This window comes from Carcharhinus amblyrhynchos, chromosome 5 (assembly GCF_965287045.1).
Source record: "Carcharhinus amblyrhynchos chromosome 5, sCarAmb.v2.hapA, whole genome shotgun sequence".
NCBI classification, from domain to species: domain Eukaryota; kingdom Metazoa; phylum Chordata; class Chondrichthyes; order Carcharhiniformes; family Carcharhinidae; genus Carcharhinus; species Carcharhinus amblyrhynchos.
In genome coordinates this window covers 123990872-124006552 of record NC_137328.1, presented here as the reverse complement: position 1 = coordinate 124006552, position 15681 = coordinate 123990872, and the positions used below count along the sequence as shown (strand labels likewise).

The following is a 15681-nucleotide window of genomic DNA, read 5'->3' as shown; positions in this document are numbered from 1 at the left end:
CCCCCGGGACAGGTTTCAGGCGGTGGGAAAGGTTCGGAATGTCAGGGGTGAATTTTACGGCCCCAACCTGGAGGGGGTGGGGCTGGAAAATGCAGCGAGCCAATCAGAAGCCCACTGGCCTCAGCAGGAGTGGAAAATCCCGTTGGCGGGTAATTCCATCCGACGGAACAACACTCGGAAATTCCCCACACAACCAGCTTCAGCTGTCCGGATCCCCAATTCCGGAATTCCCTCTCCGCACCTCTCCATATCTCTTGTCCCCTCCTTCACGGCACTCAGTGGGTTGCAGGCAGCCCAGTGACAGAGACACAAATACAGAGGGTGGGATTCTCCAGACCCCCCCACCAAGAATTCTCCAATGGCACAGGTGACTTGCCATTGGCCGCCGGGATCATCTGGTGGCTTGCCCATCCTGTCAGGGGGATCCCACCGCAGGGGGGGTGGGGGGGGGGGTGGGAATGGGCCAGAAAATCCCACTCTGAGACACCACTGGGAATATCCCTGGCAGAACTCATTCTGGCCAAAGGCTGGCCCAAGACGGCAGCTCCCCAGCTCTGCAGGACGTTGGCGAATGGTGTGGTTACCATTGTCAACCCACACGGAGGACATTTCACCACTGCGTGTCTTTGTAAAGAGTGGACGGTGTTGTCAAAACATCTCGACAGCCTTGGGGGGGAAAGAAAGGGCCTTCAACTCACTGATGTAATTCCACCTTCTCTTCTGTTCCAGAAACTTCCGCAGGGTTTCTCTTGTTGGTCAACTCCACCTCCAATGTCACCAGATTACGCATCCCCTACCCACAGACAGGAAATTGGTACATCTCTCTCCGTTCCCTCTGCTCGGTTGACTATGGGTAAGGTTCCATGTTTCAATGGGAGAGTTTTCAGTTCATACAATTGGATCATTTGATTTTCAGATTGTGAGCTCTGTGGTGGGTGAAGTCCTTGCATATTGAGGCTCTTGTTTCTCTTAATTACATTGAACTTACAACACTAATTGTTCCATTGGGCCTAACTGATCGATATTAGTGTTTCGGTTCCCCATCGGCCTCCTGTCATCCCTCTACATTCCACTCTTTTTGACAATTCCTTATCCAATATCTTTATCCAGCTTTCCCTCAAATGCATCGACACGATCCACCTCAAACATTCCCCTCGTGGAGCGAGTCCTACATTCTCCCAACTCCCTGTGGAAGTGATTCCCACATTCTCCCCACTTTCTCTGGGAGTGAGTCCTATTTTCTCCCCATTCCCCATGGGAGTGAGTCCCACAATCTCCCCCCTCCCCGTGGGAGTGAGTCCCACAATTTCCCCACTCCCCTTGGGAGTGAGTCCCACATTCTCCCCACTCCCCTTGGGAGTGAGTCCCACATTCTCCCCACTCCCCTTGGGAGTGAATCCCACAATCTCCCAACTACCCGTGGGAATGAATCCCACATTCTCCCCCCTCCCTGTGACAGCGAGTCCACATTCTTCTCCCCCTCCCTGGATAAAGAAGTTTCTCCAGAATTCCCGATTGGATTTATAGTGACTATCTTATACGGATCACCCTGAATTCTGACCTCCTCAGACATAACACCAACCCAATCGACCCCCTCACAATGTTAAAGAGGGAAGTAAAATGAAGCTGTGTGTATTCTGGGTGTGTGTTTATTTATGGACTGACTTTACCCTCTGATTCTCAGCCATGCCGGGATTATAACCATCTTGCAATGTGGTGTTTAATCCTGGCCAGTCTATCCGCAAGTCACTCTGAGAAAGCAGCCTCTATTTTTCTTGTCTGCCGTCTCCTAATCTGTTGCCCTGACGAAGGCTGATATCGTTTTAATACGCTGCAGAAACATCATTCTCTCTCGGGCTGGGGGGAGTTGGTGGGGGGGGTGCGTTGCTGCTGTACATCTCTCAGTGCAGAGATTAACTCTGAGCAGTTGACATGGTGGATTTTCCCAGTTTGCAGGGGAGGGGGTGACCAGGGGTCGGGGGTGGGGGGGGGGGGGGGGGTGTGTGGAATTTTGGTCGGGAAGCTTTGGGAATCAGCGTTCCTTTGTGAGCCCAGGATATTACCCCGGTTAGCCAGTCTAATTGATATCCCTGGGTCTGCGGATCAGAGAGAGCTTCAGAACAGGTCGCAGCTCCCAGGCACTGAGGGGGGGGGGGCAGATCCTTCACACCGGGAGTGGGGGCAGGGGGCCATGTGGGTGGGGGGGGGGGGGGGGTTGGATTGTATGAAGGGGGGCGGCCATAGGCGAATTTAGAGTCATAGAAGATTACAGCACGGAAACAGGCCCTTTGGCCCAACTTGTCTATGCTGCCCTTTCTTTTAAATCCCTAAGCTAATCCCAATTGCCCACATTTGGCCCATATCCCTCTATACCCATCATACCCATGTAACTATCTAAATGCTTTTTAAAAGATAAAATTGTACCCGCCTCTCCTACTACCTCTGGCAGCTTGTTCCAGACACTCACCACCCTCTGTGTGAAAACATTGCCCCTCTGGACACTTTTGTATCTCTCCCCTCTCCCCTTAAACCTATGCCCTCTGGTTTTAGATTTCCCTTTAGCTTTATCCTCCCTCGAGGTTACCTGAAGCTTGGGAAAACTTTAAAGTTTAAAGTCATGGCCTAGTGGTATTATCGCAAGAATATTAATCCAGAAAATCTGCTAATGTTCTGGGGAGCCCGGGTTCAAATCCCACCACAGCAAATGATGGAATTTGAATTCAATTAAAAAAAAATCTGGAATCATAAGAATCTGCTGATGACCATGAAACCATTGTCGATGGTCGGAAAAACCCATCTGGATCACTAATGTCCTTCAGGGAAGGAAATCTGCCATCCTTACCCAGTCTGGCCTACATGTGACGCCAGAGCCACAGCAATGTGGGTGACTCTCAACTGCCATCCAAGGGCAACTAGGGATGGGCAATAAATGCTGGACCAGCCAATGATGCCCATGTCCAGCAAACGAATATAAAAAATTGAACCCACTTGTTGGCATCGCTCTGCATCACTGTTGCCCAGTCAACGACCATCCTGAACCCCCTGGATGTGAGCAGACACCAGAATCTCTATTCTGTCTCTCCTGTTCTGGTTTATCTCCTGTGGAGATGGTTTGTCTCCAAGTTATGGAGAATTTGATTTGTACTCATCCGTATCTCGCTAATGACGACATAGAAGGCGGAATAAACTGGAGCCTGACACTGGGGATTATTATTAAATACAATTTGATTTGAAAGTAATTGCAAGCCTGTTTATCAGAGGGATTCTGGTTAAACCCTAGCAGTTTAATCTGGATCAGGCACTGATTTACAAGAAACACAAAATCGAAAGGATGTTGGGAGGATTTGAGTCACGTCCGAACTGTGGAAAGTCCCAACCCAAATTAGCAATGCTGAGATTGCTCAATAAATGGCCAAGGTTCCTCCAGTGATCACTCGCTCGCCGGTCCCAGCAGGGGGGTAGCAACATGAAGGTGTCCCACAGAGCATCAGGGCCAAAGGAGGACATCTTGGAGTGTGGTCATTGCTGGAGACGCAGCCAATTTGTGCACAGCAAGCTCCTACAGACAGTCACTAACCGATAGTCAGGTAATGTGACAGGATGTAATGATTTGATTTGATTTACGGCTGTCACGGGTATTAGCATATAGTAAAAAGTATTGCTTCTTGCGCACGATACAGACAAAGCATACCATTCATAGAGAAGGAATGGAAGCAGTGCAGAGTGTAGTGTTACAGTTCAGTAGAAATGTTTGCTAATGTCCTTTAGGGAAGGAGGCCATTCTGCTCATTATGTCTGTGTCTCGTGGTGGAGCTATGGATGCCCAACGGGGTGTGAGCCAGTGTCCTCTGTGATGGGGCTGTTCTCTGGTTTTTCACAGGTATGATGTGTGCACGAATGTGACAGCGGAGGTGTACCTGAGGACGTACCTGACACCGTGCATCAACGAGTGTGGCACCTACGGGCAGTGCAAACTCCTGCGCACCAACAACTACCTGTACGCTGCCTGTGAGTGTAAAGCAGGTAGGTCAAGGGGCAGCTCTGGGGGTCCGGCTCTCGAGGACCGGCTCGGGCCTTTGAGCAGGCCTGAGGCAGAGCGGGGAATCTGTGAGACAGATAGAAAACTCTGGAAAAGCCCAGCAGGCCTGGGGAGAGAGAGAAACACACGTCTCAGATCATCATCGCCTTTCGTCAGAAGTGGGATAAGTTGGGGGGTGTGAGAGGATTTAACAAGGGGAAGTGGGCTGGAGAAGGGCAGACAGCAGCGAGGTCCTGCCACAGGAATCGGAGCGGGCGAGGGGTGGATCACGGAAAGATCCGCTGACCTTGGGTGGGATCTTCTGGTTTCGGGGCGAGTGTGAAGGACAGTACGAGGAGACTCAATAATAAAATACTGAAAAATCAAACATCAGTGACCGGCGCTTTGAGGTAAAAGTGGGGAGGAGAGTTCCTGATTGGATAGCTGTTCCAAAGAGCTAGCACGGGTGCAATAGGCCGAATGATCTCTTGGTTCCTCTGGTTGCAGGTTGGAATGGATGGGGTTGTACCGATAACCTGGAGGCTTACTCGTACGGCTTCCAGCTCCTCTCCACCCTCCTACTGTGCCTCAGCAACCTCATGTTCGTTCCGCCCGTTGCCATAGCGATACGCAGCGAGTATCTCCTGGAGGCCTCTGTCTACATCTTCACCATGTTCTTCTCGACGGTCAGTGCCGCTCTTTGTTGACCCGGAAACCACTTAGTGACCACGGGTGTACAGACAGTTTGACCTTTGGCCTGTGGGGAGGGGGGGGTGGGGGTGGTAGGCTGCCTGCGCCCCCTTCACTCTCCTCCCTGACCCTTGACTCTGCCTTGGACCCTCGATCTCTATCTCTGACCCTTGCTCCCTCACCTCAAAGCCCCTGACTCTCTGTCCATCTGTGATCCTCGACCTCCTGACACTCAACCTCTCACCCCTGACCTGCTTGATCAGTCCCTAATCCCTTCCTTCCTGTTCCGATTCCTATCGTTCCTCCCCTGTGACTATGGACTGATACCTGTCTGTCTCTCGCACCCTCCATCTTTTGCTTCCTTCGGTTCCTCTCATTACGGGTTGGATATTCTATAACTTCACTGTCACTCTCCACCTGTCCTATAACTTCCCTGTCTCTGGCCGGAATTTTACCACCCTGCCCACCACGGGAATCAGAGTGGGCAAGAGGCGGCCAAAGGGAAGGTCCATTGACCTCCGAGTGAGCGAGGCTGTAAAATCCTGCCCTCTGTCCCTCCCTCCCCACAACCTCGCACTCTCATCCTTCCCTTTAGCTGCCCCTTTCCTCCTCCCCCTCCTCACTCCCGCCCACCCCCAGATAACCCTACCCTCTTCCTCACAACTGATGGTCAGAAATAGGAGCAGCACTAGGCCATTCGGCCCATCGAGTCTATTCTGTCATTCAGTTAGACCAATATGGCCTATCTGATTGTGGCTTCAGCTCTACCACTTGTAACTTCCAACTCCCTTGTACAGGGAAGGTCTGTCTCGCTCAGCCTCGAATGGCCCCCCACTCTGTCCAAAGGCTGACCGTCTGAGAGAGGAAACCCCCCCCCTTATCTCAGGATGAAATGGAAGACTTCTTTACCCACCCCTCCAAACTAGATTCCCCCACAAGGGGAAACATCTCTCTACCCCCACCCCCTCTCTTCCTCGTACCCTTTCTCCGTGACCGCCCCCCCACCCCCCACCCCCCACACCCCCGCCTGTCTGTGCCGCTGTCTCGGCCCCCCGTGTAGTGAAGCTTGCCTGTTGTCACCCCGCAGTTTTACCACGCCTGCGATCAGCCTGGGATTGTGGTGTTCTGCATCATGGACTACGACGTGCTGCAGTTCTGCGACTTCCTGGGGTCACTCATGTCCGTCTGGGTCACGGTCATCGCCATGGCGAGACTGCAGCCAATCATCAAGCAGGTTAGTGTCCGCTTTCGGCTGACGAATTGACCAATGGGAGTTAGGGATCTTGCGGCTCTGCTCCCTCGCTCCAAACCGGATAAAAAAACAGATGCTGCGGACACACTTTCTAAAAAAAAAATCCATTCTCGGAACGTGGGAGCCAGGCCAATTTATTCCTGATCCTTAGTTTCCCTGGGAATGTTGGAGGCCTCAGGGTGTTAAGAGTTTGGTTTGGGACAGGTTGACTCCTAACCAGGATGGTACAAGGTAACCTGGGTGGGCTGTGCCCCCTACAGTGAAAGACTAATACGATGGTTCCAGACAGAAGGAGACCATTCGGATACACAGGAACATCACCACTTGCAACACAGCCTTTCTCTGGATCAGGAATATCAATCGTCTAAACAGTAACAACAGGAAGATATCTGATCAGAACAAAGAGCCAAAGAGAGGGTGCAAAGAGTTTATTTACAGAGGTGGATTCTGTCTACAAGTTCCTAACACCTGCACCCAAGCTGTGCGATCAAAGCTTAAAGGTAAAGTTTATCAGTCACAAGTAGGCTTACATTAACACTGCAATGAAGTTACTGCGAAAGTCCCCTAGTTGCCACACTCTGGCACCTGTCTGGGTACACTGAGGGAGAACTTAGCACCCTAACCAGCATGCCTTTCGGGTTGTGGAAGGAGACCGGTGCACCTGGAGGAAACCCACGCAGACACAGGGAGGATGTGCAGACTCCACACAGACAGTGACCCAGGCCAGGAATCGAACCCAGGCCCCTGGGCTGTGAGGCGGCAGTGCTAACCACTGTGCTACCAAGCCGGGCTTCTGAACGTTCAGAATCAAGGTCCCCACAACAGCCACCACCCCGGCTGTGACACCTCGTTGCATTGGAGTGGTAGCACAGTCGCCTCAGCCATGAGGTGGACAGACTCCTCCATGCAGCCTTTCCATCCAAGGAGTTTACAGGATATCCCTTCCTGATTTTCCCTTCCTCACCTTTGGAATTCCGGTGACTGAGGCTGGTCTTGTACTTTGCCTGATAGGGGAATACTTACATTGCAGTTTATACACTCCATTATTTTTCCATACGCTGTTTAATAATTCTTGGAGGGATTAATCGAAAGGGGTCGGAAACGAAGGCAGTGTTTTTTAACCACACCAGAACAAAGCAGCCCATTTAATTGGCACCCCATCTATCACCTTCATCATGCACTCCCTCTGCCACTTACACTCAGTAGCAGCCGTGTGTACCATCTACAAGATTCACTGCAGCAACTCACCCAGGCTCCTTAGGCAGCACCTTCCAAAACCCACTACCATTAACCATCCAGAAGGTCAAGGGCAGCAGATACCTGGGAACACCCCCCCACCTGGAGGTTCCCCTCCAAGTCACTCACCGTCCTGACTTGGGAATATATCAGCCATTCCTTCCTAGAGCGTCCTCCCTAACAGCACCGTGGGTGTACCTATATCACATGGGCTGCAGTGAACCAAGAAGGCAGCTCACCACCACTCTTTCAAGGGCAACTAGGGTTGGGCAATAAAAGCTGGCCCAGTGACAGCCCAGAAATGAACACATCTTAAAAATGGAGAGTTTGTTTAGAATCCCTACAGTGCAGAAGGAGGCCATTCAGCCCATCAAGTCTGTATCGACCATAATCCCACCCAGGCTCTATTCCCGTAACTCCACCCATTTACTCTGCTAATCCCACTAAGGGGCAATTTAGCACGGCCAATCCACCTACCCTGCACATCTTTGGACTGTGGGAGGAAACCGGAGCACCCGGAGGAAACCCATGCAGACACGGGGAGAACGTGCAGACTCCACACGGACAGTGACCCGTGGCTGGAATTGAACCCGGGTCCCTGGCACTATGAGGGCAGCAGTGCTAACCACTGTGCCACCGTGCTGCTCCAGTTAATTTTGACGTAATTTTAACTAGACTGCCCTTATAACCCACTGTTTAAACTGATCCATCTTAAAAATAAGTTTCCAAGCACTCTGAAGGAGTATATATGATTTCTGTTCCTTTCGCAATCCCTCGAATAATAAATAATTTGTTTAAATTGTTTTTAATAGAATTAAATGGATTAAAGAGTGCTGCTCTCAGGTTCCATCTAGTGGACACTCGAATCATTCCATGGTCTCGGCTGGGGAGGATCCACAGCAGCACAAGATGTGGGCAGGCTGGGTTTGTGACATTGATAGAAAGGTGATGGAGTATTCAGGGCAGGTTAACCGCAGTGGGGACCCTGTGCTCTCCTTGTGGGATACGAGCCACACACAAACCCAATATGAACCGTCAAACCAAGCCCTGTCCATCCTCCCACGGAAAGGGAAGATCCCAGAGCCAGGTCTGGCAGCTGGAGACCTCCCCCAGGGGACCCCTGACCAGTATTTATACCTCAAACAACATACGTACAAACAGATGATCTGCTCCTCTGCCACGCTCCTATTTATGTGATCTAAGGTTTTAAAGTTGATTGATTAGTGTCACAAGTAGGCTGACATTAATACCGCAATGAAGCTACTGTGAAAATCCTCTAGTCACCACACTCCGGCACCTGTATGGGTCAATACATCTAACCAGTACGTCTCTCGGACTGTGGATGGAAACCAGAGCACCGGGAGTAAACCCACACAGACACGGGGAGAAAGTGCAAACTCCACACAGACAGTGACCCGAGCCGGGATTTGAACTTGGGTTCCCTGGTGTTGTGAGGCAGCAGTGCTGACCACTGTACCGCTGCGCCGCTGTGTGCAGGTTACAGGCTGCATTTCATTGGTTGTAAAGCACCTCAGGGTGTTTCTGAACTCGTGAAAGGTGCTATTCGAATTCACCCTGTTCCTTCCCAGCTGATCTCAGAGACCCTCTCAACTAGAGCCAAAGAGAGAGCTGTCTGTCAGGCCCCTGCTGGTGCTGGCAGCCTGAAGCGGATCCCCCACCCCTGCAATCACGGGGGCTCGCAGCTGTAGAGGCAGACCTGCCGCTGTCCCCTCTGCTGCCCAGACCGATTGGGGCCCCTCCCTCCATCCCCGATCACAGCCTCGCTGCCCTCCCCCCACCAATCACTGCAGACTGGCAGTGGACCGCTTCCTCCATTAGCCCCCCCCACTCCCCCCCCACTGCTCCTCCTCTATTAACCCTGCCCCAGGCTCTGCCTGGTGGGCATTGCCCAGGTGCCAGGGTGGCTTTGCCAGTCTGGCCATGCCAAAGGAGCACTCCCCCCTTGCCCACAGCCTCCCCGGGGTGGGGGGCCTCAATAGCCTCCGGTTGCACCGGTGAGGCTATGATGACTGCTTCCCATTCATGGGAAGAATGTTTATTCTTCACCAGCGAGAACCTTTCCTGGTGGGGTTATAAAGAGGGGCGGGCCTGGACGATTAGACTCACTAATGACACATAAATGCTTCTATAAATAAATTTGAATAGATTAACCCACCTCTCATCCATTGTAAAATAGTGCCAGTTGTGAAAACAGGCACCAATCGCGCTAATCACTTTACGCCTCACTTTACAACGGCAGTGTGCCCGGAAACAGGCACAACGCGATGGTAAAATCCCAGCCTTGATGTTGCTACATTTCTAAGTGAATGATCCGCCCAATTAAATAAGGGAAGGTTCTTTCTAAAGCATCAATAGAAAGTTAAAGGAAACGTAGAGAATTAAAATGATCAAAATTCTGCGGATGTGGAATCTGAAACTAGAACGGAGGTTACCGGGAAAACTCAGCAGGTCTGGCAGCATCTGTAAGGAGGGAAACAGAGGGAATGTTCCCAGTTTGTTTGACTCTTCATCAGAATGAAAGAGAGGGAGAATGTGTTAGATATTAAACTCTAGCTGGGAGAGTTTGCAACAAGATGTAGCATTAAATACAAAGGATAGATGGCCTGGTGTGGGGAAGGGGGGATTGCACCGAGATGACACACATTTGGGACATATGAACAAAGAACAAAGAACAACCCAGCACGGGAAACAGGCCCTTCGGCCCAACGAGCCCGCGCCGCCGCATCACCCTACACCTATTCTACCCTGCGTATCTACAAATAGAACCCCTGGCTTAGCCAGATTCAGGGGAGAATAGTGTCAATTTGGTAAAACCAATCAGCCTAAGAGCACATCTTTGGGGTGTGGGAGGAAACCGGAGCGCCCGGAGGAAACCCACACAACCACAGGGAGAATGCGCAAACTCCCACAGACACAGGCCCAAATCCATGTATCTGCACAGCTAGCAGTGCTAGTCACCGAGCTGTTGCGGCGCCCGTCTACCGGTCCAGGATCAAGCACACACACCGACACGAAGTACTAGGCCACTCCCGGAACCTCCAAGAGCAGCCCACGCACGACCCACCGTGTGCATGCCCCTCGTTTGACACGAGGTGGACCTCCACCTGCGGAGTGAAAAGACAAAAACGTTAATCACAAGCCTGCCTTTCCGGTGTCTCCCGAGGTTCTAACCCTTATTCAATAACCCCTACCATAACCCTCCATCCTCGTTTCACTCATGTGCCTATCTAACTGAACCTTAAACAAGTCCAACGTTCCCGCCTCCACCACCCCACTCGGTAGCGCGTTCCAGACCCCCACAACTCTCTGCGTAAAGAACCTTCCTCTCATATCCAAATTATACCTCCCCCCGCTCACCCTTAAATCATGTCCTCTTGTATTCGTAACCAATCTAGGGAGCAGTCTCTCACTATTGACCCTGTCTATTCCCTTCAGTATCTTATATACCTCTATCATGTCACCCCTCAATCTCCGTCTTTCCAAAGAGAACAGTCCCAGTTTCTCCAACCTTTCCTCGTAACCCAACCCCTCCATGCCAGGCAACATCCTGGTAAACCTCCTGTGCACCCTTTCCAGAGCCTCCACGTCCTTCTGGTAGTAAGGTGACCAGAACTGGACGCAGTACTCCAAATGCGGTCTAACCAACATTCTATACAACTGAAGAACGGGTTGAAGATAGAGGAGAGACTTCACAGCACCAGGGACACAGGTTCGATTCCCAGCTTGGGTCACTGTGTGTGTGGAGTTTGCACGTTCTCCCTGTGACTGCGTGGGTTTCCTCCGGGTGCTCCGGTTTCTTCCCAGTCTGAAAGACGTGCATTGGCCTTGCTAAATTCTCCCTCAGTGTACCCGAACAGGTGCCGGAGTGTGGCGACTAGGGGACTTTCACTGTAACTGGATTGTGGTGTTAATGTACGCCTACTTGTGACACTAATAAATAAACTTTAAACTTTTCAGGCTCTGAAGTTATTGAATTCCGTGTTGGGTCCTGAGGGCTGTAATGTTCCCAGTTGGAAGATGATGATCGGAATGTTCCAGCCGTTCATGCCTGTGGGATTCTCCAGTCCCGCTGCAGTGAGCGGAGATCTGGCTGAGCACCAAATTCTCCATTCTTGCTTGTCAAAGCCTGGAAAATCCCGGAGGAGATGTTGGCCAGAATTTTACCATCCCGCCTGCCACGGGAATCGGAGCGGATGAGGGGCAGAGAATGGAAAGGTCCTTTGAGCTTGGGTGGGATTTTATGGTTTCGGAATGAACGAGGCCAGAGAACCCTACCCATTGTTATCCCAGTTTGTGTTGGGCTTCACTGGAACATTGCAACAGGCCAAGGACAGACCTGTGGACAGGAGAACAAGGGTATAGGTAATTAAAATGTCTGACTCGCACTGATGTATTGTGTGACCCGCGGTGATGCTAACCCTTGCCCTTTGCACTTTGACAGATCCTGTACTTACTGGGAGCCATGCTGCTGTCCATGGCCCTGCAGTTAGATCGACATGGACTGTGGAACCTGCTGGGACCGAGTCTCTTTGCTCTGGGCATCATGGCCATTGCTTGGGTAAGGACGACAATGCTGGCTCTTGTTGTGTCTGCTGCATTCACCGTAACCATCGCAGGCAGCGGAAAACAAACCTGTGATGGTGGGAAAGATGAAAAATATTCCAATGGGAGCCGCTCCAAATCACCAGTCCCAGCTTATAGAGTCATAGAGGTTTACAGCATGGAAACAGGCCCTTCGGCCCAACGTGTCCATGCCACCCTTATTTTAAAACTCCTAAGCTAGTCCCTGTTGCTCACATTTGGCCCATATCCTTCTATATCCATCTTACCCATGGAACTGTCTAAATGCTTTTCAAAAGACAAAATTGTACCCGCCTTTACTACTACCCCTGGCAGCTTGTTCCAGACACTCACCACCCTCTGTGTGAAAAAATTGTCCCTTTGAACACTTTTGTATCTCTCCCCTTAAACCTATACCCTCTGGTTTTAGACTCCCCTACCTTTGGGAAAAGATATTAACTATCTAGCTGATCTGTGCCCCTCATTATTTTATAGACCTCTATAATATCACCCCTCAGCTTCCTACGCTCCAGAGAAAAAAGTCCCAGTCTGTCCAGCCTCTCCTTATAACTCAATCCATCAAGTCCCAATAGCATCCCAACGAATCTCTTCTACACTCTCTCCAGGTTCACTGCTGAGGGAGTGCCGCACTGTCAGAGGGTCAGTGCTGAGGGAGTGCCGCACTGTCAGAGGGTCAGTACTGAGGGAGTGCTGCACTGTCAGAGGGTCAGTAGTGAGGGAGTGCTGCACTGTCAGAGGGTCAGTGCTGAGGGAGTGCCGCACTGTCAGAGGGTCAGTGCTGAGGGAGCGCCGCACTGTCAGAGGGTCAGTGCTGAGGGAGTACCGCACTGTCAGAGGGTCAGTGCTGAGGGAGTGCCGCACTGTCAGAGGGTCAGTGCTGAGGGAGTGCCGTACTGTCAGAGGGTCAGTGCTGAGGGAGTGCCCCACTGTCAGAGGGTCAGTGCTGAGGGAGCGCCGCACTGTCAGAGGGTCAGTACTGAGGGAGTGCCGCACTGTCAGAGGGTCAGTACTGAGGGAGTGCTGCACTGTCAGAGGGTCAGTAGTGAGGGAGCGCCGCACTGTCAGAGGGTCAGTGCTGAGGGAGTGCCGCACTGTCAGAGGGTCAGTACTGAGGGAGTGCCGCACTGTCAGAGGGTCAGTACTGAGGGAGTGCTGCACTGTCAGAGGGTCAGTGCTGAGGGAGTGCCGCACTGTCAGAGGGTCAGTACTGAGGGAGTGCCGCACTGTCAGAGGGTCAGTACTGAGGGAGTGCCGCACTGTCAGAGGGTCAGTGCTGAGGGAGTGCCGCACTGTCAGAGGGTCAGTGCTGAGGGAGTGCCGCACTGTCAGAGGGTCAGTACTGAGGGAGTGCCGCACTGTCAGAGGGTCAGTGCTGAGGGAGTGCCGCACTGTCAGAGGGTCAGTACTGAGGGAGTGCCGCACTGTCAGAGGGTCAGTACTGAGGGAGTGCCGCACTGTCAGAGGGTCAGTAGTGAGGGAGCGCCGCACTGTCACAGGGTCAGTGCTGAGGGAGTGCCGCACTGTCAGAGGGTCAGTACTGAGGGAGTGCCGCACTGTCAGAGGGTCAGTACTGAGGGAGTGCTGCACTGTCAGAGGGTCAGTGCTGAGGGAGTGCCGCACTGTCAGAGGGTCAGAACTGAGGGAGTGCCGCACTGTCAGAGGGTCAGTGCTGAGGGAGTGCTGCACTGTCAGAGGGTCAGTACTGAGGGAGTGCCGCACTGTCAGAGGGTCAGTGCTGACGGAGTGCCGCACTGTCAGAGGGTCAGTGCTGAGGGAGTGCCGCACTGTCAGAGGGTCAGTGCTGAGGGAGTGCCGCACTGTCAGAGGGTCAGTACTGAGGGAGCGCTGCACTGTCGGAGGGTCAGTGCTGAGGGAGCGCCGCACTGTCGGAGGGTCAGTGCTGAGGGAGTGCCGCACTGTCAGAGGGTCAGTGCTGAGGGAGTGCCGCACTGTCAGAGGGTCAGTACTGAGGGAGTGCCGCACTGTCAGAGGGTCAGTGCTGAGGGAGTGCCGCACTGTCAGAGGGTCAGAGCTGAGGGAGTGCCGCACTGTCAGAGGGTCAGTGCTGAGGGAGTGCCGCACTGTCAGAGGGTCAGTGCTGAGGGAGTGCCGCACTGTCAGAGGGTCAGTGCTGAGGGAGTGCCGCACTGTCAGAGGGTCAGTACTGAGGGAGCGCCGCACTGTCAGAGGGTCAGTGCTGAGGGAGTGCCGCACTGTCAGAGGGTCAGTGCTGAGGGAGTGCCGCACTGTCAGAGGGTCAGTACTGAGGGAGTGCCGCACTGTCAGAGGGTCAGTGCTGAGGGAGTGCCGCACTGTCAGAGGGTCAGCATATCCGAATAGGCACTGGAGTGTGGCGACTGTGGGATTCTCACAGTAACTTCATTGCAGTGTTAATGTAAGCCTACTTGTGACAGGAATAAATAAACTTTAATACTGTGTCGCTCTCTGTAGCTCTGAGTGAGGTTTGATATTGCCCTCTCCTCCTTCCCCCTCTCAGACGGTACGTACCATCCGGAGACGGCACTGCTATCCTCCGACGTGGAAACGCTGGGTCTTCTACCTCTTCCCCGGGACGGTCATCGCCACATCGGCCGTGGCCCTTTACGCCTTCGTGGAGACCGAGGAGAACTACTTCTACATCCACAGTATCTGGCACATGCTGATAGCTGGCAGCGTGGGCTTCCTGCTGCCCCCCACCGCCAGGCCAGAGGGAGGGTCCGGGGGCCCGGGAGTCGTCCCCCTGCCCAGGAAGAGGGGGTGCGGCTACCGGCTGTGCGTCAACGAGCATGAAGAATTGGGGCTCGTCGACCCGGGACTAGTGTCGGTGAACAGTATTTGCAGCAGCTGATGTTTCTGAATGGGGACCCCCCCCCCCCCCCCCCCCTCCCGGGTAAACCACACACATTCCCCTCTCTCTCTGTACGGACAAACGGGATAAAACATCACAGCAAAAAATAGGGAGAGACGGAGAGATGGACAGGTGCTCTGTACATAAAGCAAATCAGGGGAGAGCAACTGGAGACTGGGCGCTACCCGAACTTTCCGACCCGCCAGAGGAAACGCCTACGGGTCTGCTCACTCCCTGCCCTCCACAACTCAAGAACCATTTGTTCAGGAATGCGAGGGTGGAGAGGGGAGGACTCCCCGTTCGTTGTCTCAATAAAGTTGCATAAGAAAACGGCAAAGCTCTTTGAATTCACATTTTTTTTCTCAAAGTGTGACCAGCGGCAGGGATCCCTGCTGGGCCTCCTATTGTTCGTCATTTATATAGACGGCATAGATGATAATGTGGGGGGGCGGGTAGCAGTTTGCCGATGACCCCAAGATTGGCCGGGTGGTTAACAGTGAGGTTGAGTGTCTTGGGCGACAGGAAGATATAAACGAAATGGTCAAGTAGGCGGATAAGTGGCAGATGGAATTTCACCCTGAAAAGTGTGAGGTGATGCACATTGGAAGGAGTAATCAGACAAGGAAGTATACTATGGATGGTCTAACACTGGGGAGTCCCAAAGAACAAAGGGACCTTGGTGTGTTTGTCCATAGATCTCTGAAGGTGGAAAGGCAGGTAAATAGGGTGGTGAAAAAGGGATATGGCACACTCGCCTTTATCAAACGGGATACAGGTTACAAAAGCAGAGAGGTCACTATGGAGTTGTATAGGATGTTGGTGAGGCCACAGCTGGAGAACTGTGTGCAGTCCTGTTCGCCATGTTATAGGAAGGATGTGATTGCCCTGGAGGGGGTGCGGAGGAGATTCACCAGGATGTTGTCTGGGATGGAACATTTTGCACCCACAGTGTTGTGGACAGTTCCGGTCACCACACATTGGGAATGAGGTGAGGGTACCAGAGAGGAGGTTTACCGGAACGTTCCCAGGTCTGAG

At 52.6% G+C, this 15681-nt stretch overlaps 1 protein-coding gene across 1 annotated transcript in view; it reads left to right on the top strand.

Annotated features, from left to right (window-relative positions):
* Window positions 1-14667, top strand: part of tmem8b (transmembrane protein 8B) — a 143559-nt gene extending 128892 nt beyond the window's left edge. The window contains exons 8-13 of the mRNA XM_080189520.1: window positions 730-853; window positions 3881-4023; window positions 4526-4704; window positions 5796-5942; window positions 11659-11775; window positions 14296-14667. Of these exons, the coding sequence (XP_080045646.1) occupies window positions 730-853; window positions 3881-4023; window positions 4526-4704; window positions 5796-5942; window positions 11659-11775; window positions 14296-14646 (1061 nt within the window). The 3' untranslated portion in view covers window positions 14647-14667. The remainder of the gene's footprint in view (window positions 1-729; window positions 854-3880; window positions 4024-4525; window positions 4705-5795; window positions 5943-11658; window positions 11776-14295) is intronic.
* The last annotated feature ends 1014 nt before the right edge of the window (window positions 14668-15681 follow it).